The sequence below is a fragment of the Sardina pilchardus genome, chromosome 5 (assembly GCF_963854185.1).
Source record: "Sardina pilchardus chromosome 5, fSarPil1.1, whole genome shotgun sequence".
NCBI lineage: Eukaryota > Metazoa > Chordata > Actinopteri > Clupeiformes > Clupeidae > Sardina > Sardina pilchardus.
In genome coordinates, this window is record NC_084998.1 from 35,479,209 (window position 1) to 35,502,236 (window position 23,028).

The following is a 23,028-nucleotide window of genomic DNA, read 5'->3' on the forward strand; positions in this document are numbered from 1 at the left end:
GGAAATTGGGGAAGCTTGTCTGAGAGTGTCCTTGACACCCTGTGCACCACCCGGGAGACAGAGGCTTTACTAAGTCCCACTGTGTCACCAACTGTATTTAAAAAACTGCCTGTTGCATAAAACCGTAACGCAGTGCAAACCTGTAGCAGAGCTGGAATGCTGTGGCTTCTTGATGTAGTAGGCCCCAGTGCTTCAGACAATTCATCTGTCAGCCTAAGGATGGCTTCTTTGGGAAAACGAAACCGAGCAATTACTTCTTCATTGTTGTAAATTTCCAGCGGGTTAGTACGGTCCCTGAAAACTCTTTCCCGTCTTACAGCTCTCTCCACATTTTCATCAGCAAACCACAAATTATGAGCCATCTCTCCCTTTGTTGCTATTTTTCTGTTGTTTTCTGTTGTTACCATGGTGATATAGCACTTTAGACCCATGTTAGCCTGGGGGTGAGGTGTCTATCTTTTTAAGTCTACAAGTAGATAGTCTTAACTTTTGTGAAACTTGCTTACTTGCATTAGACTGGTCTATAAAGAAACGTAAGACCTATCTTAACCCATAGACCAGTCTAAACTACCTTAGTGAAACCGGCCCCTGATCTATGTGTTAAATGTGGTACACATAAAGGGACTATATTTCACTGTCTTTGGGAGTGTTGCATTATCCAAGAATTTTGGCAGGAGATAATTACAACTTTGTCCATGATTATTGATGCACATCTCCCACTTTGCCCTAAGCTCTGTATACTGGGACTTTTTCCAGAAAATTGTACACTCAGTAAGTATCAGAAATCAATGGTCATATTTTGTTTACTGGAAGCAAAACATAAAATTGCTCTGACTTGGAGATCTATGTATAGGCCAAGTAAGCAAATGTGGGCTGAAGGTCTTTTGCATTGTATAGCCATGGAAAAATTGACATACATAACCAAGGGGAAATACAACAGATTTGCTAAAATCTGGGATTCGTTTATGGAGTTTTTGGAGGGAGGAGGTTTGTCTGGGTAGGTGTAGCTTATTGTCATTTATTGCTCATGTTACTCTTTTTTTTACTTTCATCACTAATGTTAATTTCCAGATTTTATATTTACTTACTGCTGTCTTTGATGGTTGTCTGTTAATGTGCCTTTTTGTTCTTGTTGTTTTGTTTTGTGTTTGTATGTGCTTGTTTGTTAATTAAGGAAAAAAATCAATAAAGATATTTGACAAAAAAAGTAGTATGCATTACCTTATCCATATGATATAACAGCACCCTTTTTATTGTCACCATACTGTATGGAATATCTCATACAGACTGCATCTTTTCATGTATTTAACTGTGCTTTGTTTTCCCCCTCTGAAGTGGTTTGAGCCATCTCAGTTTGGAACATGGTGGGCTGTTCTGTCCTGCAGTATGAATCTGGCTGGGGGAGTGGGCCCTATCATCACCACCGTGTTGCTTCAATACTACAACTGGCGGGTGGTTCTTGTTATGTCTGGTGTAATCTGCATGGGCGTTGCTGTCCTTTGTCTTCTGTTTGTGAAGAATGAGCCAAGTGATGTGGGTCTTCCAAACATTGAGCCCGGTGCCAAGAAAGGCAAAAGAGGTGATATTTTCAGATGTAATTCTTAGATAATGAAATCTGTCTTAGGAGGACATAGAGGGACTTCTGGTGAACGCTTAAAACTGTATTTCTGTGATGCAGAAAGAACATAACAGTACAAAAATGCATAGGTTATTCTATTCACATGGTTTAATATAAAAAGAGCAAAAAAGTCAGTTGGTAGCTAGGTTGCCTTGACCACGGAAGTAAACATAACAATTGGCAACTTCACAAACACGAGTTACGCAGGTATTGTGTCTTTAGCTAAATAATTAAACTGGAATCACCATAAACTGCAGTGGCAACCATTCGTAAACATTAGCTTATCAATTCATTCTCACTGTAAAGCAGATTGTGGGATACGTATAATTTCAAATAACCTACAGTAGCATAACTGATAAAATATAATAAAATTTGAATGTGATTCAAAGTATTCAAAATATGTTATATATCTATCGGATTATGTTACAAAATACATATTAGAGCATTTTGCATTAATCTTAATTGCAAATTTAACCTAAACAATTGCTCTTTTCAATAGTACTTTCTTCCCTTTCATGATGTCATTACTCAGTTTTGAAATGTGATATTGACAGAAATAGCTGTTAAAGAGAAACTATGCAGGATTGGCGACTTCATCTTAAGTTTCGGTTTCGTTTTTCATTTTCGCTCGTTTTATGCTTGCATATTTCTCTGCAGAGCTTCCCCGACAGCTTTAGCATGTCTATTTATACATATATAGGCTATATATAAATATATAAATTGCAAGCGTGGTTCTTCTTGTTCTTTATGCGTCTCAACCTTCCAGATGTAAACAGGGAACGATCGTCTCCTGAACAAGTTGCAAGGTTGCAATAGCGGATAGGGACACTGGGGGCGGGAGGAAATATTACTGTTTTCGATAAAACTGGTCAGTCAAGCAAAACAACGATTTCTAAGCGATTTTATGACTATGAAAAAGTTGCATAGGGTCTCTTTAATGTTGTCCTAGTGCATTTAGAGTATTCATTTGTAAAATATTTATACAGTAGGCATTACATTGTGAAATCTCACACTTTTCCCCCTTGGCGGATATTCGTTGTTTCGTCAGCAGAAAGTGAAGAATTCTGAACGGTTGCAGCACTAATATCTGTTCAAATTAAGTTTTAGATGAAAAAGTTGCTATATTTTCATAACCTTTGTTCAGTGAACACATACAACCGCAAGTTTGTAATAAGAGGAATTTCATGAATGCTCAGGCCTAAGTAGGTTGTGCACTGTAGCTACTGTAGGATTGACATCTTCTGATATGGAGAGAAATAGCAAATAATAACTAGAAATGCAATTCCAAGGAATTACCAGTGCATGAAAATGCAAAAAAAGATAGATAATGTAGATATGGTTACTAAAGTGTAGCTAGGGTAAACATGGTGGTTGCATAGTTTACAGAGAGTTGATAGTGTGAAGGTAGACAGTTTAAAGCTGAAACATTCCAGTTCTAACTTAACTAATGATTTCTATTCATGTTAAAATGTTGATTAGCTAACTTAGTTGATGATTTTTTGCAGTTATGCTAAAAATGCTAGCTATGCTAACAATGCTAACCATGTTAACTAAACAACTTGCTAGTGAGGACTTTTATTTTGAAACATTTGTTGCTAGGGTATCCATGGTGGCCACTATCAGGAAACAAGAAGTTACTGCAGTATAATCATGTTGGTTGCTATGGAAACGGTCATAAACGCTTAATTTTAATGGTTGCTATTTTGGTTGCTAGGTACATGGAGGTTTCATGTAGTTGACTGGAGGCATAGTTGATGATAACTGACAGTTGGAATGGTTGAACAGTTAAACAGTTGAGTAGTTTCAATGGTTAAATGATTTAATAGTGTATTATTGCAGTGAGGACTTTTATTTTGAAACAGTTGTGGACAGAGGAAACAGTTAACAGGATATGTAGTCTTCAGAGAGATTGTATGCTTAAAGCCAGAGAAACTGACCGTTGATACAGGTGTAATCAATTTAACTGGCTAGTCTTAAGACAGCCAGAGTGTATGCTTAAAGCCTGAGACAGAGTAAATAATTTAAAAGTTTAATGTAGATAGTCTAATTAATGTTGATAGACAGAGAGTTTAATGGATGTTGATAGACAGTTTAATGGGTGGATGAGTGAATGGTCTGAAGAAGATGAATGGATAGAAAGTTGGATGGAATGTGCCTTATATTCTTGTAGAATGGCGAGACACAGCTCTCTACTGAGAGTAGTGGATACAGATACAGGTGTAATCAATTTAACTGGCTAGTCTTAAGAGAGCCAGAGTGTATGCTTAAAGCCTGAGACAGAGTAGATTGTTGAAAAGTTGAATGTAGATCGTCTAATTGATGTTGATAGGCAGACTGTTTAGAATGGGTGGATGAGTGAATGGTTTGAAGAAGATGAATGGATAGAAAGTTGGATGGAATTAGGAAGACTTATGTTGATACAGCTGATACAGGGGAACAGAAAATGTAGTCTCAAGAGAGCCAGTGTATGTTTAAAGCCTGAGAGAGAGAGAGAGCTGCTGCACCTGGACTGGCCACCTGGCGTAACATTCTAATTGCTGCCGTGATGTCATAATGAGCAATGTTAAGTCTATGGGGAAATTGTTAATAGTTTTTATTTAATAGTATAAAAATTACAAAGTTAAAAAATACATTGCGCTGATGTCCTAAGCAAGACCTTTGTAACACAGTTTGAATGAAGTTTCTTCGTTAAACGGTTCAAGCTGAATTGCGTGCGTTAGAAGAAGAACTAGAAATGCAATTCCAAGGAATTACCAGTGCATGAAATGCAAAAATAGATAGATAATGTAGATATGGTTACTAAGGTGTAGCTAGGGTAAACATGGTGGTTGCACAGTTTACAGAGAGTTGATAGTGTGAAGGTAGACAGTTTAAAGCTGAAACATTCCCAGTTCTATCTTAACTAATGATTACTATTCATGTTAAAATGTTAACTATGGTAACAATGATAACCAGGTTGATTGGTTAACTTAGCTACTGATTTCATGCAGTAATGGTAAAAATGTTAACTATGCTCACAGTGCTAACCAGGTTGATTAGCTAACTTAGCTAATGATTTCTAGCAGTTATGATAAAAATGCTAACTATGGTAGCAATGCTAACTTAAACTAACAATGCTAACCAGGTTGATTAGCTAACTTAACTGATGATTTCTAGAAATAATGTTAAAAATGCTAACTATGCTAACAATGCTAAAATTGCTAACAATGCTAACCAGGTTGATTAGCTAACTTAGTTGATGTTTTTTATGCAGTTATGTTAAAAATGTTAACAATGCTAACTATGCTAACCATGCTAACTTGCTAGTGAGGACTTTTATATTGAAACATTTGTTGCTAGGGTATCCATGGTGGCCACTATCAGGAAACAAGAAGTTACTGCAGTATAATCATGTTGGTTGCTATGGAAACATCATAAACGCTTAATTTTAATGGTTGCTATGTTGGTTGCTAGGTACATGGAGTTTTCGTGTAGTTGACTGGAAGCATAGTTGATAACTGACAGTTGGAATGGTTGAACAGTTAAATAGTTGAGTAGTTACAATGGTTAAATGATTTAATAGTGTATTATTGCAGTATGGACCTTTATTTTGAAACAGTTGTGGACAGAGGAAGTAGAGAAACAGGATCTGTAGTCTTAATGAGATTGTATGCTTAAAGGAGAATTCCGGTGTGAAATTGAGCTTAACTGTACCGAAACATGTTAAGGTGTACTCACACGTGTTTTAGACGCACCTTTGGTCACCCCCAGCATTCCGAACTCCTCCGTTTTCAGCCTAGCTTGCAGTAGGCTTGAATCTATTAGATTGGGCATCACATAGCATATGCAGCTAAATCGCTATTTTTAAACCATTAAAAAGGTTCCAAGTAACTCCACACTGCATTGGTTGACTTCTGAGGGTCCTGACATTTAAAACGAGATACTTACAACTTTGGAAGTGCACAGGAAGTTTATTAAAAAAGACTGTTTATTCAAGCAGTACTTTCATAGAATCTCTCCGCTGGGCGCCATCTTGTGGTGAAGTCGCGATAAGTCGACTGACGAGCACAAACGAACAGGAAAGACAGGGGGACACATTGCAAACATTTTGAGCTTTGTTACTCATCATGCTCATGTAGACAGTATAACTATATATTTCCTATGGAATTACTTTAGCAATATGTTCCCCTGTCCTTCCTGTTCGTTCGTGCTCGTCAGTCGGCTTATCGCGACTTGATTCCAAGATGGCGCCCAGCGGAGAGATTCTATGAAGGCACTGCTTGTAAACAGTCTTTTTTAAATAAACTTCCTGTGCATTTCCAAAGTTCTCAGTATCTCGTTTTAAATGTCAGGACCCTCAGAAGTCTACCAATGCAGTGTGGAGTTACTTGGAACCTGTTTAATGGTTTAAAAATACCGATTTAGCTGCATAGGCTACGTGGTGCCCAATCTAATAGATTCAAGACTACTGCAAGCTAGGCTGAAAACGGAGGAGTTCGGAATGCTGGGGGTGAGAAAAAGTGCGTCTAAAACACGTGTGAGTACATCTTAACATGTTTCGGTACAGTTAAGCTTAATTTCACACCGGAATTCTCCTTTAAAGCCTGAGACAGAAGGTGCCTCTCATATAGCGTTTACGCGTCCTCTCTCGCTCCTCGATCCTCACTGATCTACATAAAGAATGATGGAGCGGCAACAATGGGATAGTCTAGGCCTTCTTCTATCTTTCTTTATGTAGATCATTGAGGATCGAGGAGCGAGGGAGGACATATAAACGCTGCTTGAGAGGCACCCACAGTAAATACTTTAAAAGTTGTATGTAGATCGTCTAATTAATGTTGATAGACAGAATGTTTCATGGATGTTGATAGGCAGATTGTTTAATAGATATTGATTGACAGTTTAATGGGTGGATGAGTGAATGGTCTGAAGAAGATGAATGGATAGAAGGTTGGATGGAATGTGCCTTATATTCTTGTTAAGAGAGACACTGATACAGCTCTCTGAGAGTAGTTGATACAGGTGTAATCAATTTAACTGGCTAGTCTTAAGAGAGCCAGAGTGTATGCTTAAAGCCTGAGACAGAGTAAATAATTTAAAAGTTGAATGTAGATAGTCTAATTAATGTTGATAGACAGAGAGTTTAATGGATGTTGATAGGCAGATTGTTTAATAGATGTTGATAGACAGTTTAATGGGTGGATGAGTGAATGGTCTGAAATGGATGAATGGATAGAAAGTTGGATGGAATGTGCCTTATATTCTTGTAGAGTGGAGAGACACAGCTCTCTACTGAGAGTAGTGGATACAGATACAGGTGTAATCAATTTAACTGGCTAGTCTTAAGAGAGCCAGAGTGTAAGCCTGAGACAGATTAGATTGTTTAAAAGTTGAATGTAGATCGTCTAATTGATGTTGATAGGCAGACTGTTTAGAATGGGTGGATGAGTGAATGGTTTGAAGAAGATGAATGGATAGAAAGTTGGATGGAATTAGGAAGACTTATGTTGATACAGGGGAACAGAAAATGTAGTCTCAAGAGCCTGAGAGAGAGAGAGAGAGAGAGCTGCTGCACCTGGACTGGCCACCTGGCGTAACATTCTAATTGCTGCCGTGATGTCATAATGAGCAATGTTAAAGGGATAATCCGGAGTGAAATTCACTTTAGATCAATTTTTCGGACTATTGGGAGTACATACGTTGAGTTGACACCAAAATCATGTCATTCGGATGTATTTTGAGAAAGTTCGAGTTCACCGTTTTTAGCCAAAACTCGTTAGCCTGGAAGTGACCGGGGCAGGTCCTTTCGCCACTACAAAACGCTATTTTTATACCTCTTCTACTGTTCCAAACAACGCTACACTTACGTGGTAGTGAGTAGAGGGTCCCTAAAGCCAAACCGAAGTATCCTCACGTCTTTATGTGGTCGGATAGAGAGTCCAGAATGAATTTAATCGAGTCAGTACCTTTCCGGAAATGTTAGTAAAGTGTTGTGGAAGCGTTGCGCAGCTGCCACAGCGACATTTCCGGAAGGTACTGACTCGATTAAATTAATTCTGGACTCTCTATCCGACCACATAAAGACGTGGGGATACTTCGGTTTGGCTTTAGGGACCCTCTACTCACTACCACGTAAGTGTAGCGTTGTTTGGAACAGTAGAAGAGGTATAAAAATAGCGTTTTGTAGTGGCGAAAGGACCTGCCCCGGTCACTTCCAGGCTAACGAGTTTTGGCTAAAAACGGTGAACTCGAACTTTCTCAAAATACATCCGAATGACATGATTTTGGTGTCAACTCAACGTATGTACTCCCAATAGTCCGAAAAATTGATCTAAAGTGCATTTCACTCCGGATTATCCCTTTAAGTCTATGGGGGAAATTGGTAATAGTTTTTAACTAATAGTTTAAAAAGTATAAAAGTTACGAAGTAAAATACAAAGCAGACATGGCATAAGCAAGACCTACGCAACAACGTTTGAATGAAGTTTCTACGTTAAACGGTTGAAGCTGAATTGGCTGCGTTAGAAGAAGAAGTTTAATAACTAGAAATGCAATTCCAAGGAATTACCAGTGCATGAAAATGCAAAAAAAGATAGATAATGTAGATATGGTTACTAAGGTGTAGCTAGGGTAAACATGGTGGTTGCGTAGTTTACAGAGAGTTGATAGTGTGAAGGTAGACAGTTTAAAGCTGAAACATTCCAGTTCTAACTTAACTAATGATTTCTATTCATGTTAAAATGTTGATTAGCTAACTTAGCTAATGATTTCTAGCAGTTGTGTTAAAAATGCTAATCATGCTAGCAATGCTAACTTACTAACAATGCTAACCAGGTTGATTAGCTAACTTAGTTGATGAATTTTTGCAGTTATGCTAAAAATGCTAGCTATGCTAACAATGCTAACCATGCTAACTAGATAACTTGCTAGTGAGGACTTTTATTTTGAAACATTTGTTGCTAGGGTATCCATGGTGGGCACTATCAGGAAACAAGAAGTTAATGCAGTATAATCATGTTGGTTGCTATGGAAACGGTCATAAGCGCTTAATTTTAATGGTTACTATGTTGGTTGCTAGGTACATGGAGGTTTCATGTAGTTGACTGGAGGCATAGTTGATGATAATTGACAGTTGGAATGGTTGAACAGTTAAATAGTTGAGTAGTTTCAATGGTTAAATGATTTAATAGTGTATAATTGCAGTGAGGACTTTTATTTTGAAACAGTTGTGGACAGAGGGAACAGTTAACAGGATATGTAGTCTTCAGAGAGATTGTATGCTTAAAGCCAGAGAAACTGACAGTTGATACAGGTGTAATCAATTTAACTGGCTAGTCTTAAGACAGCCAGAGTGTATCCTTAAAGCCTGAGACAGAGTAAATAATTTAAAAGTTGAATGTAGATAGTCTAATTAATGTTGATAGACAGAGAGTTTAATGGATGTTGATAGACAGTTTAATGGGTGGATGAGTGAATGGTCAGAAGAAGATGAATGGATAGAAAGTTGGATGGAATGTGCCTTATATTCTTGTAGAATGGAGAGACACAGCTCTCTACTGAGAGTAGTGGATACTGATACAGGTGTAATCAATTTAACTGGCTAGTCTTAAGAGAGCCAGAGTGTGCTTAAAGCCTGAGACAGAGTAGATTGTTTAAAAGTTGAATGTAGATCGTCTAATTGATGTTGATAGGCAGACTGTTTAGAATGGGTGGATGAGTGAATGGTTTGAAGAAGATGAATGGATAGAAAGTTGGATGGAATTAGGAAGACTTATGTTGATACAGTTGATACAGGGGAACAGAAAATGTAGTCTCAAGAGAGCCAGTGGCCACGTTTACATGATGTTTTTAATTCCGAATTAGTTTATTCAGAATTAAATAGATCGGAATTAAAATGTTCTCCTTCGAGTTTACATGGAAATAATAATTCCGAATTGGCGTTTACATGGAACATACGTTAATTACGATTTATTGTATTCTGCTGAACGTCTGGGGGTCGGGAAGGGTTCCGATTGGACAGGCGGCGCATGAACGTAGCCTAATAAGGTCTACCGGAAGAAAACAAACTTTAGCTGGCTAGCAACTTTTTTGTCATCTCGGGTTAACGTTACAGCATGGACAATAACATAATGAAAACGGGTTTCACAGTAACTCTGATAATAGGCCTACTATTTAGCCAGCAGCTCGAGAATATTGTCAAGCTTCACGTTTGCTAGCTGAGGAGGAGAAGACTGTCGGAGAAGGGGGGAAGAAGACGGAGCCGAATTAACCAAGAAACGAGCATGCGCTTCTTCTTCCTCCTTGTACGAGCATGCGCCAAACAAACGGAATAAACTTTTAATCGGAATAAAGGTTTACATGATCAAGGAGGGGAGTTAATTCCGCTTCAACATCGGAATAAACCAACCACTTAAATCGGAATTAAGTTTAATTCGGAATAATCATTTTCAAGCGGAATAAGCGTTTACATGGTCTCTTTTAAAGCGGAATTAACTATTATTCCGATTTAACTTGGTTTTATTCGGAATTAAAGCTCTCATGTAAACGCAGCAAGTGTGTTTAAAGCCTGAGAGAGAGAGAGAGCTGCTGCACCTGGACTGGCCACCTGGCGTAACATTCTAATTACAGTGCATGAAAATGCACTGTACTGTTCTTCCTTTTCTTATTATTATTATAGTGCATGAAAATGCACTATATTGTTCTTCCTAGGTTTCTTATTATTCCAACTTCTTCTAACGCTCGCAATTCAGCTTGAACCGTTTAACGTAGAAACTTGATTCAAACTTTGCTACGTAGGTCTTACTAAGGAGACCTGTGCAATGTATTTTTCAACTTTGTAACTTTTATACTTTTTAAACTATAAATTAAAAACTATTAAAAATTTCCCCATAGACTTAACATTGCTCATTATGACATCACGGCAGCAATTAGAATGTTACGCCAGGTGGCCAGTCCAGGTGCAGCAGCTCTCTCTCTCTCTCTATCTCAGGCTCTCTTGAGACTACATTTTCTGTTCCCCTGTATCAACTGTATCAACATAAGTCTTCCTAATTCCATCCAACTTTCTATCCATTCATCTTCATCAAACCATTCACTCATCCACCCATTCTAAACAGTCTGCCTATCAACATCAATTGGACGATCTACATTCAACTTTTAAAGCCTGAGACAGAGTAGATTGTTTAAGTTTACACTCTGGCTCTCTTAAGACTAGCCAGTTAAATTGATTACACCTGTATCTGTATCCACTACTCTCAGTAGAGAGCTGTGTCTCTCCACTCTACAAGAATATAAGGCACATTCCATCCAACTTTCTATCCATTCATCTTCTTCAGACCATTCACTCATCCACCCATTAAACTGTCTATCAACATCTATTAAACAATCTGCCTATCAACATCCATTAAACTCTCTGTCTATCAACATTAATTAGACTATCTACATTCAACTTTTAAATGATTTACTCTGTCTCAGGCTTTAAGCATACAGTCTGGCAGACTAGCCAGTTAAATTGATTACACCTGTATCAACTACTCTCAGAGAGCTGTATCAGTGTCTCTCTTAACAAGAATATAAGGCACATTCCATCCAACCTTCTATCCATTCATCTTCTTCAGACCATTCACTCATCCACCCATTAAACAGTCAATCAATATCTATTAAACAATCTGCCTATCAACATCCATTAAACATTCTGTCTATCAACATTAATTAGACTAGATACATACATGTATTTACTGTGGGTGCCTCTCAAGCAGCGTTTATATGTCCTCCCTCGCTCCCCGGGCCTCGATCCTCAATGATCTACATAAAGAAAGATAGAAGAAGAGCTAGACTATCCCATTGTTGCCGCTCCATCATTCTTTATGTAGATCAGTGAATTGTCAATTGTTTCCTCTGTCCACAACTGTTTCAAAATAAAATCCTCACTGCAATAATAGACTATCAAATCATTTAACCATTGAAACTACTCAACTATTGAACTGTTCAACCATTCCAACTGTCAGTTATCATCCACTATGCCTCCAGTCAACTACATGAAACCTCCATGTACCTAGCAACCAACATAGCAACCATTAAAATTAAGTGTTTATGACCATTTCCATAGCAACCAACATGATTGTACTGCAGTAACTTCTTGTTTCCTGATAGTGGCCACCATGGATACCCTAGCAACAAATGTTTCAAAATAAAAGTCCTCACTAGCAAGTTAGCTAGTTAGCATAGTTAGCATTGTTGACATAGTTAGCATTTTTAGCATAACTGCAAAAAATCATCAACTAAATTAGCTAATCAACTTAGTTAGCATTGTTAGCAAATTTAGCATTGCTAACATTGTTAGCATTTTTACCATAACTGCTAGAAATCATTAGCTAAGTTAACCAATCGACCTGGTTATCATTGTTAGCATGGTTAACATCTGTTTACAGCATCCGTTTCTAACATTTGTTAGAAATCATTAGTTAGGTTAGAACTGGAATGTTTAAGCTTTAAACTGTCTACCTCCACACGATCAGCTTTCTTTAAACTATGGAACCACAATGTTTACCCTAGCTACACCTTAGTAACCATATCTACATTATCTATCTATCTTGCATTTTCATGCACTGGTAATTCCTTGGAATTGCATTTCTAGTTATTATTAGAGGGGATGCATCCCCTCTATTGAAATCCGGTCGCTTCTTATTATTAGAGGGGATGCATCCCCTCTATTGAAATCCGGTCGCTTCTTATTATTATAATAATTATTATTATTCTTTTTACCTTTTTGTGTGCGCTATTCAGCCCGAACCGCTTAACGTACAAAGTTGGTTGAAACACCGTTCTGTAGATCTTCCAAATATCTACTAGACAATCTATTTGACATTTTTGAGAAGTTTATACTTTTTGAGATATTTGTAATTAAAAGTGTATTTTTCCCCCATAGACTTTAATGGAGAATGTGATGTCATAATGGGCCAGAACTCTCAGTTCCCAGTCTAGTTAGAACACTGCCCTGTGAATCCAACTGTCACTTTTAATCAAAGATTCTAGAACAGAGTTCCACTTTAGAATGTTTGGCTTTAAGCATCTCTCTCTCTCCCTGAACTACACATCCTATTGAAGTGTTTCCTGTGTGTCAAAAAAAAAAGTCTACCCAACAGATTGCATCCCCTCGTGTAATTCCTCGGGAATTGCATTTCTAGTTATTATTATTATTCTTTTTACCTTTTTGTGCGCGCTATTCAGCCCGAACCGCTTAACGTACAAACATGGTTGAAACACCGTTCTGTAGATCTTCCAAATATCTACTAGACAATCTATTTGACATTTTTGAGAAGTTTATACTTTTTGAGATATTTGTAATTAAAAGTGTATTTTTCCCCCATAGACTTTAATGGAGAATGTGATGTCATAATGAGCCAGAACTCTCAGTTCCCAGTCTAGTTAGAACACTGCCCTGTGAATCCAACTGTCACTTTTAATCAAAGATTCTAGAACAGAGTTCCACTTTAGAATGTTTGCCTTTAAGCATCTCTCTCTCTCCCTGAACTACACATCCTATTGAAGTGTTTCCTGTGTCAAAATAAAAGTCTACCCAACAGATTGCATCCCCTCGTGTAATTCCTCGGGAATTGCATTTCTAGTTAAACTTCTTCTTCTAACGCTCGCAATTCAGCTTCAACCGTTTAACGTAGAAACTTCATTCAAACTTTGTTGCGTAGGTCTTGCTTATGCCATATGTGCTTTGTATTTTTCAACTTTGTAACTTTTATACTTTTTAAACTATTAGTTAAAAACTATTACCATTTCCCCCATAGACTTAACATTGCTCATTATGACATCACGGCAGCAATTAGAATGTTACGCCAGGTGGCCAGTCCAGGTGCAGCAGCTCTCTCTCTCTCTCTCAGGCTTAAATTGATTACACCTGTATCAACTGTCAGTTTCTCTGGCTTTAAGCATACAATCTCTCTGAAGACTACACATATCCTGTTAAACTGTTTCCTCTGTCCACAACTGTTTCAAAATAAAAGTCCTCACTGCAATAATACACTATTAAACCATTTAACCATTGAAACTACTCAACTATTGAACTGTTCAACCATTCCAACTGTCAGTTATCATCCACTATGCCTCCAGTCAACTACATGAAACCTCCATGTACCTAGCAACCAATATAGCAACCATTAAAATTAAGTGTTTATGGCCGTTTCCATAGCAACCAACATGATTATACTGCAGTAACTTCTTGTTTCCTGATAGTGGCCACCATGGATACCCTAGCAACAAATATTTCAAAATAAAAGTCCTCACTAGCAAGTTAGCTAGTTAGCATGGTTAGCATAGTTAGCATTGTTAGCATTTTTAGCATAACTGCAAAAAATCATCAACTAAGTTAGCTAATCAACCTGGTTAGCATTGCTAGCAAATTTAACATTGTTAGCATAGTTAGCATTTTAGCATTACTGCTAGAAATCATCGGTTAAGTTAGCTAATTAACCTGGTTAGCATTGTTAGTAAAGTTAGCATTGCTAGCATAATTAGCATTTTTAGCATAACTGCTAGAAATCATTAGCTAAGTTAGCTAATCAACATTTTAACATGAATAAAAATCATTAGTTAAGTTAGAACTGGAATGTTCCATCTTTAAACTGTCTACCTTCACACTATCAACTCTCTGTAAACTATGCAACCACCATGTTTACCCAAGCTACACCTTAGTGACCATATCTACATTATCTATCTATTTTTGCATTTTCATGCACTGGTAATTCCTTGGAATTGCATTTCTAGTTCTTCTTCTTCTAACGCATTTAATGCAGCTTCAACCGTTTAACGTAGAAACTTCATTCAAACTTTGTAACGTAGGTCTTGCTTAGGACACCCGTGCTATTTATTTTTCAACTTTGTAACTTTTATACTTTTTAAACTATAAATTAAAAACTATTAAAATTTCCCCATAGACTTAACATTGTGGTTATGACATCATAATAGGGCAATTAGAATCTTCTGCCAGGTGGCCAGGCCAGCTGCAGCAGCTCTCTCTCTCTCTCAGGCTTTAAGCATACATTCTCTGTGAAGACTACATATACCTGTTAAACTGTTTCCTCTGTCCACAACTGTTTCAAAATAAAAGTCCTCACTGCAATAATACACTATTAAATCATTTAACCATTGAAACTACTAATCTATTTAACTGTTCAACCATTCCCACTGTCAGTTATCATCAACTATGCCTCCAGTCAACTACATGAGACCTCCATGTACCTAGCAACCAACATAGCAACCATTAAAATTAAGCGTTTATGACCGTTTCCATACCAACCAACATGATTTTACTACAGTAACTTCTTTATTCCTGATAGTGGCAGCCATGGATACCCTATTAACAAATGTTTCAAAATAAAAGTCCTCAGTAGCAAGTTAGCATGGTTAGCATAGTTAGCATTGTTAGCATAGTTAACATTTTTAGCATAACTGCTAAAAATGATTAGCTAAGTTAGCTAATCAACCTGGTTAGCATAGTTAGCATTGTTAGCATAGTTAGCATTTTGAACATTTCTGTTAGAAATCATTAGTTAAGTTAGCTGATCAATCTGGTTAGCATTGTTAACATAGTTAGCATTGTTAGCATTTTTACCATAACTGTTGGAAATCATTAGCTAAGTAAACCAATCAACCTGGTTATCTTTGTTAACATAGTTAACATTTTAACATACCTTTTAGAAATCATTAGTTAAGTTACAACTGGAATGTTTAAGCTTTAAACTGTCTACCTTCACACATCAACTCTCTTTAAACTATACAATCACCATCTTTACCCTAGTTACACCCTAGTAGCCATATCTACATCGACTATCTATACATTCATTTCATTTTCATGCACTGGTAATTCCTTGGAATTGCATTTCTAGTTACTGCCATGATGTCATAATGAGCAATGTTAAGTCTATGGGGAAATGTTTAATAGTTTTTAATTTATAGTTTAAAAAGTATAAAAGTTACAAAGTTGAAAAATACATTGCACAGGTCTCCTTAGTAAGACCTACGTAGCAAAGTTTGAATCACGTTTGATGGAGCGGCAACAATGGGATAGTCTAGCCCTTCTTCTATCTTTCTTTATGTAGATCATTGAGGATCGAGGAGCGAGGGACGACATATAAACGCTGCTTGAGAGGGACCCACAGTAAATACTTTAAAAGTTGTATGTAGATAGTCTAACTAATGTTGATAGACAGAATGTTTAATGGATGTTGATAGGCGGATTGTTTAATAGATATTGATTGACAGTTTAATGGGTGGATGAGTGAATGGTCTGAAGAAGATGAATGGATAGAAGGTTGGATGGAATGTGCCTTATATTCTTGTTAAGAGAGACACTGATACAGCTCTCTGAGAGTAGTTGACACAGGTGTAATCAATTTAACTGGCTAGTCTTAAGAGAGCCAGAGTACTCTTAAAGCCTGAGACGGAGTAAATAATTTAAAAGTTGAATGTAGATAGTCTAATTAATGTTGATAGACAGAGAGTTTAATGGATGTTGATAGACAGATTGTTTAATAGATGTTGATAGACAGTTTAATGGGTGGATGAGTGAATGGTCTGAAGAAGATGAATGGATAGAATGTTGGATGGAATGTGCCATATATTCTTGTAGAATGGAGAGACACAGCTCTCTACTGAGAGTAGTGGATACAGATACAGGTGTAATCAATTTAACTGGCTAGTCTTAAGAGAGCCAGCCTGAGACAGAGTAGATTGTTTAAAAGTTGAATGTAGAGCGTCTTATTGATGTTGATAGGCAGACTGTTTAGAATGGGTGGATGAGTGAATGGTTTGAAGAAGATGAATGGATATAAAGTTGAATGGAATTAGGAGGACTTATTTTGATACTTTTGTGCGCAGAGGATACAGGGGAACAGAATATGTAGTCTTCAGAGAGATTGTAAAGCCTGAGAGAAACTGACAGTTGGTGCCCAGGTGGCTGACCAGCTGGGGTAACATTCTAATTGCTGCCGTGATGTCATAATGAGCCATGTTAAGTCTATGGGGGAAATTGTAATAGTTTTTAACTAATAGTTTAAAAAGTATAAAAGTTACAAAGTTGAAAAATACAAAGCCCACATCGCGTAAGTAAGACCTACGCGTCAAAATTTGAACGGAGTTTCTACGTTAAGCGGTTGAAGCTGAATTGCGTGCGTTAGAAGAAGAACTAGAAATGCAATTCCAAGGAATTACCAGTGCATGAAAATGCAAAAATAGATAGATAATGTTGATATGGTTACTAAGGTGTAGCTAGGGTAAACATGGTGGTTGCATAGTTTACAGAGAGTTGATAGTGTGAAGGTAGACAGTTTAAAGATGAAACGTTCCAGTTCTAACTTAACTAATGATTTCTATTCATGTTAAAATGTTGATTAGCTAACTTAGCTAATGATTTCTAGCAGTTACACTAAAAATGCTTATTATGCTAGCAATGCTAACCAGGTTGATTAGCTAACTTAACCGATGATTTCTGGCAGTAATGCTAAAAATGCTAACTATGCTAACAATGCTAAATTTGCTAACAATGCTAACCAGGTTGATTAGCTAACTTAGTTGATGATTTTTTTGCAGTTATGCTAAAAATGCTAACTATGCTAACTATGCTAACCATGCTAACTAGCTAACTTGCTAGTGAGGACTTTTATTTTGAAACATTTGTTGCTTGGGTATCCATGGTGGCCACTATCAGGAAACAAGAAGTTACTGCAGTATAATCATGTTGGTTGCTATGGAAACGGTCATAAACACTTAATTTTAATGGTTGCTATGTTGGTTGCTAGGTACATGGAGGTTTCATGTAGTTGACTGGAGGCATAGTGGATGATAACTGACAGTTGGAATGGTTGAACAGTTCAATAGTTGAGTAGTTTCAATGGTTAAATGATTTAATAGTGTATTATTGCAGTGAGGACCTTTATTTTGAAACAGTTGTGGACAGAGGAAGTAGTGAAACAGGATCTGTAGTCTTAATGAGATTGTATGCTTAAAGCCTGAGACAGAAGGTGCCTCTCATAGCGTTTACGCGTCCTCTCTCGCTCCTCACTGATCTACATAAAGAATGATGGAGCGGCAACAATGGGATAGTCTAGCCCTTCTTCTATCTTTCTTTATGTAGATCATTGAGGATCAAGGAGCGAGGGAGGACATATAAACGCTGCTTGAGAGGGACCCACAGTAAATACTTTAAAAGTTGTATGTAGATAGTCTAATTAATGTTGATAGATAGAATGTTTAATGGATGTTGATAGGCAGATTGTTTAATAGATATTGATTGACAGTTTAATGGGTGGATGAGTGAATGGTCTGAAGAAGATGAATGGATAGAAGGTTGGATGGAATGTGCCTTATATTCTTGTTAAGAGAGACACTGATACAGCTCTCTGAGAGTAGTTGACACAGGTGTAATCAATTTAACTGGCTAGTCTTAAGAGAGCCAGAATACTCTTAAAGCCTGAGACAGAGTAAATAATTTAAAAGTTGAATGTAGATAGTCTAATTGATGTTGATAGACAGAGAGTTTAATGGATGTTGATAGACAGATTGTTTAATAGATGTTGATAGACAGTTTAATGGGTGGATGAGTGAATGGTCTGAAGAAGATGAATGGATAGAATGTTGGATGGAATGTGCCTTATATTCTTGTAGAATGGAGAGACACAGCTCTCCACTGAGAGTAGTGGATACAGATACAGGTGTAATCAATTTAACTGGCTAGTCTTAAGAGAGCCAGCCTGAGACAGAGTAGATTGTTTAAAAGTTGAATGTAGAGCGTCTAATTGATGTTGATAGGCAGACTGTTTAGAATGGGTGGATGAGTGAATGGTTTGAAGAAGATGAATGGATATAAAGTTGGATGGAATTAGGAGGACTTATTTTGATACTGTTGTGCGCAGAGGATACAGGGGAACAGAATATGTAGTCTTCAGAGAGATTGTATGCACTTGTATGAGATTGTACGCTCTAGCCTGAGAGAAACTGACAGTTGGTGCCCAGGTGGCTGACCAGCTGGAGTAAGATTCTAATTGCTGCCGTGATGTCATAATGAGCAATGTTAAGTCTATGGGGGAAATTGTAATAGTTTTTAACTAATAGTTTAAAAGTATAAAAGTTACAAAGTTGAAAAATACTTTGCCCACATCGCGTAAGTAAGACCTACGCGACATAGTTTGAATGGAGTTTCTACGTGAAGCGGTTAAAGCTGAATTGCGTGCGTTAGAAGAAGAATAAGAAGAAGAAGAAGTTGAAGACTAGAAATGCAATTCCAAGGAATTACCAGTGCATGAAAATGCAAAAATAGATAGATAATGTAGATATGGTTACTAAGGTGTAGCTAGGGTAAACATGGTGGTTGCATAGTTTACAGAGAGTTGATAGTGAGAAGGTAGACAGTTTAAAGCTGAAACATTCCAGTTCTAACTTAACTAATGATTGCTATTCATGTTAAAATGTTGATTAGCTAACTTAGCTAATGATCTCTAGCAGTTATGCTAAAAATGCTAACTATGCTAGCAATGCTAACTTTACTAACAATGCTAACCAGGTTGATTAGCTAACTTAGTTGATGATTTTTTGCAGTTATGCTAAAAATGCTAACTATGCTAACAATGCTAACCATGTTAACTAGCTAACTTGCTAGTGAGGACTTTTATTTTGAAACATTTGTTGCTAGGGTATCCACGGTGGCCATTATCAAGAAACAAGAAGTTACTGCAGTATAATCATGTTGGTTGCTATGGAAACGGTCATAAACGCTTAATTTTAATGGTTGCTATGTTGGTTGCTAGGTACATGGAGGTTTCATGTAGTTGACCGGAGGCATAGTTGATGATAACTGACAGTGGGAATGGTTAAACAGTTAAATAGTTGAGTAGTTATAATGGTTAAATGATTTTATAGTGTATTATTGCAGTGGGGACTTTTATTTTGAAACAGTTGTGGACAGAGGAAACAGTTAACAGGATATGTAGTCTTCTGAGAGACTGTATGCTTAAAGCCAGAGAAACTGACAGTTGGTGCCCAGGTGGCCGGCCACCTGGCCTAAGATTCTAATTGCTGCCGTGATGTCATAATGAGCAATGTTAAGTCTATGGGGGAAATTGTAATAGTTTTTAACTAATAGTTTAAAAAGTATAAAAGTTTCGAAGTTGAAAAATACATCCCTCCGATGTCCTAAGTAAGATCTACGTAACACAGTTTGAATGAAGTTTCTACGTTAAACGGTTCAAGCTGAATTGCGTGCGTTAGAAGAAGAATAATAAGAAGTTGAAGTAGAAGACTAGGAAGAACAGTACAGTGCATTTTCATGCACTGTAACTAGGAAGAACAGTACAGTGCATTTCCATGCACTGTAATAAGAAGAAGACCGAGGAAGAACAGTACAGTGCATTTTCATGCACTGTAATAAAGAGAAGAAGATATCGGATAACAGTAGAGTGCATTTTCATGCACTCTAACTAGAAACGCAATTCCAAGGAATTACCAGTGCATGAAAATGCTAAAATATATAGATAGATAATGTAGATATGGTTACTAAGGTGTAGCTAGGGTAAACATGGTGGTTGCATAGTTTTAAGACAGTTGATGTGTGAAGTTAGACAGTTTAAAGCTTAAACATTCCAGTTGTAACTTAACTAATGATTTCTAAAAGGTATGTTAAAATGTTATCTCACTATGTTAACGGTCTGTGGATCTTCTGGCCAATCGATTTTCGCTTCAGAAATCAGAATGGGTTAACAAAAAATAAAGAATATTTCACTTTTTCAATTGACAATAGAAAAACGGAAAAGGCAGATCTGGTCGTTTTCTGTTTTCACCAGTATTTTTCACACATGGAATCACAGACAATAAAAATAAACCCCAAAATCCTGAAATGCATCTTGTAAATTCTGAAATTTATCTGTCAACTGGCTTCCTTGATGACGTTCCACGATTGATGACGTTTCTACGACAGATGTGGCACCTTGATTTGTCAACCTTCTGATATAAACTTCTTTAAATGTCAAAATTGATTGTAGTAGGCTACGTGCACTGGATTATGAATATGCCACCAAAACATATTACTTAAATAAAATAATTATTCCACATCGGTATCTATCGAACCGCTATACCAAAGTAAAACAACCATGGTGCCAGCCACGCACCTGCTTACGCCACGAACCAACCAAGACCGGAACGTGAAGTGCACTTTACTTATACCATCAAAACATCTCAACTCATGTTATTATGATTGTAGCAAGTTAACATGACTGATCATGTTACAGTATCTGGCTACCGAGTTATCTTTGCCGTTGCCCAAGCTAGTTGACCTTCTAAGTTGGTTATCATGGTTAAGTTTTACAAACGTTAGGCAGTGGCCGTCTGTAACAGAAACATGAACGCCAGCTGAAATAAAAATGTGTTGTCTAATTGTGCATCCTTTTCTCCTAGACTAGACTATTCTTTTAAGAATTCAGTTCATGAAACACTGCCATTGAAACGCATGGGCAGGAAAAGTGTCCATATTTTGCGCATTTACGCACAAGGATAGTAAAAACTCAATAATACACGTAGGCTTGTAGGATATTAACGATGATGTTGCTGATATGTAAACATGGCTTTGATAGATGTTTTAGAATAGGCTGTAGTAGGCCTATGTCTCATTCTGTGCATTGGATTGTGTTGTGGCGTAACAGGTTATTGCTTGGAGGTTTATTTTATGCTATAGGCTAATCTGTGGATTCAATCCTCTATCCGTTGCTTTTATATTTATATCTTTTTAGATCAGCAATGCTTCCACAATGTGAGCTACAGACAGACTAGGTGGCCACAGACAGCCTGACGAGCAGGCAGTGAACATGATCGGTCATAACTTGCTACAATCATGATAACATACAGTTTAACTTCCTGTGTTGCGCCACCTACCCAGTCCATCACACCCAATGAAAAAAAAATGAAAAAACAATAATGCTTAACAACAAAATCACGGACCTTTTTTGTTGTCTGTAATTCCATGTATGGAAAATACTGATGAAAACAGAAAACGACTAGATCTGCGTTTTCCGTTTTTCTATTTTCTAATTAAAAAGTGAAATATTCTTCATTTTTTGTTTATCCATTCTCATTCATGAAACGAAAATCGATTGGCCAGAAGATCCACGGACCGTTAACAATGATAACCAGGTTGATTGGTTTACTTAGCTAATGATTTATAACAGTTATGGTAAAAATGCTAACAATAATAACAATGTTAACTATGTTAACAATGTTAACCAGGTTGATTAGCTAACCTAGCTAATGATTTCTATCAGTTATGCTAAAAAAGCTAACTATGCTAACAATGCAAACCAGGTTGATTAGCTAACTTAGCTAATCATTTCTAACAGTTATGCTAACAATGCTAACTATGATAACAATGGTAACTATGTTAACAATGCTAACTAGGTTGATTAGCTAACTTAGCTAATCATTTCTAGCAGCTATGTTAAAAATGCTAACTATGCTAACCATGCTAACTAGGTTGATTAGCTAACTTAGCTAATCATTTCTAGCAGCTATGTTAAAAATGCTAAATATGCTAACTATGCTAACCATGCTAACTAGCTAACTTGCTACTGAGGACTTCTATTTTGAAACATTTGTTGATAGGGTATCCATGGCTGCCACTATCGGGAATAAAGAAGTTACTGTAGTAAAATCATGTTGGTTGCTATGGAAACGGTCATAAACGCTTGATTTTAATGGTTGCTATGTTGGTTGCTAGGTACATGGAGGTCTCATGTAGTTGACTGGAGGCATAGTTGATGATAACTGACAGTTGGAATGGTTGAACAGTTAAATAGTTGAGTAGTTTCAATGGTTAAATGATTTAATAGTGTATTATTGCAGTGAGAACTTTTATTTTGAAATAGTTGTGGAAAGAGGAAACAGTTAACAGGATATGTACCCACACAGCAAAAGGACTCCGCGGCGGATCCGCCGCGGAGGTAGCGCGGCTTCCGGAACGGACCCGCGAAACGGACCCGTATCGGCGTCCACTTGCACTCAGCGACGGATCCGTTACGGGGGCGGATCGCGGACCCGGCTGGGCTCCGCGCTACATCCGCTCCGCATCCATCCCGGACCCGCAAATCCGCCACGGATCCGCGACGGAATCATAGAAAACCTCTGGACCGGGTCCGTTCTGGACCCGCCACGGACTCATAAAAAAACACTCTGACCGGAGCCTGTTCGGACCCGCAAATCCGCCGCGGATCCGCAACGGACTCAAAATACCTCTGGCCCGGGTCCGTTTTGGACCCGTTCATATCATTTTCAAAATCCCAATAAAATAGCTTAAATTAATCTAAAACTATCATTATTCCTAGCCTAGACTTCTACACCAATATAGGCCTAGTTTAAATCTGCATTGCCTTGTATTCTTTAAA

General features: G+C 37.4%; 1 protein-coding gene across 2 annotated transcripts in view; it reads left to right on the top strand.

Moving 5' to 3' along the window:
- The window catches only part of LOC134080772 (glucose-6-phosphate exchanger SLC37A4-like), an 85,462-nt gene that overhangs the window by 15,436 nt on the left and 46,998 nt on the right, over positions 1-23,028 (top strand). For both annotated transcript variants that reach the window (XM_062537378.1, XM_062537379.1), the window contains exon 4: positions 1,336-1,579. In XM_062537378.1, the coding sequence (XP_062393362.1) occupies positions 1,336-1,579 (244 nt within the window). The remainder of the gene's footprint in view (positions 1-1,335; positions 1,580-23,028) is intronic.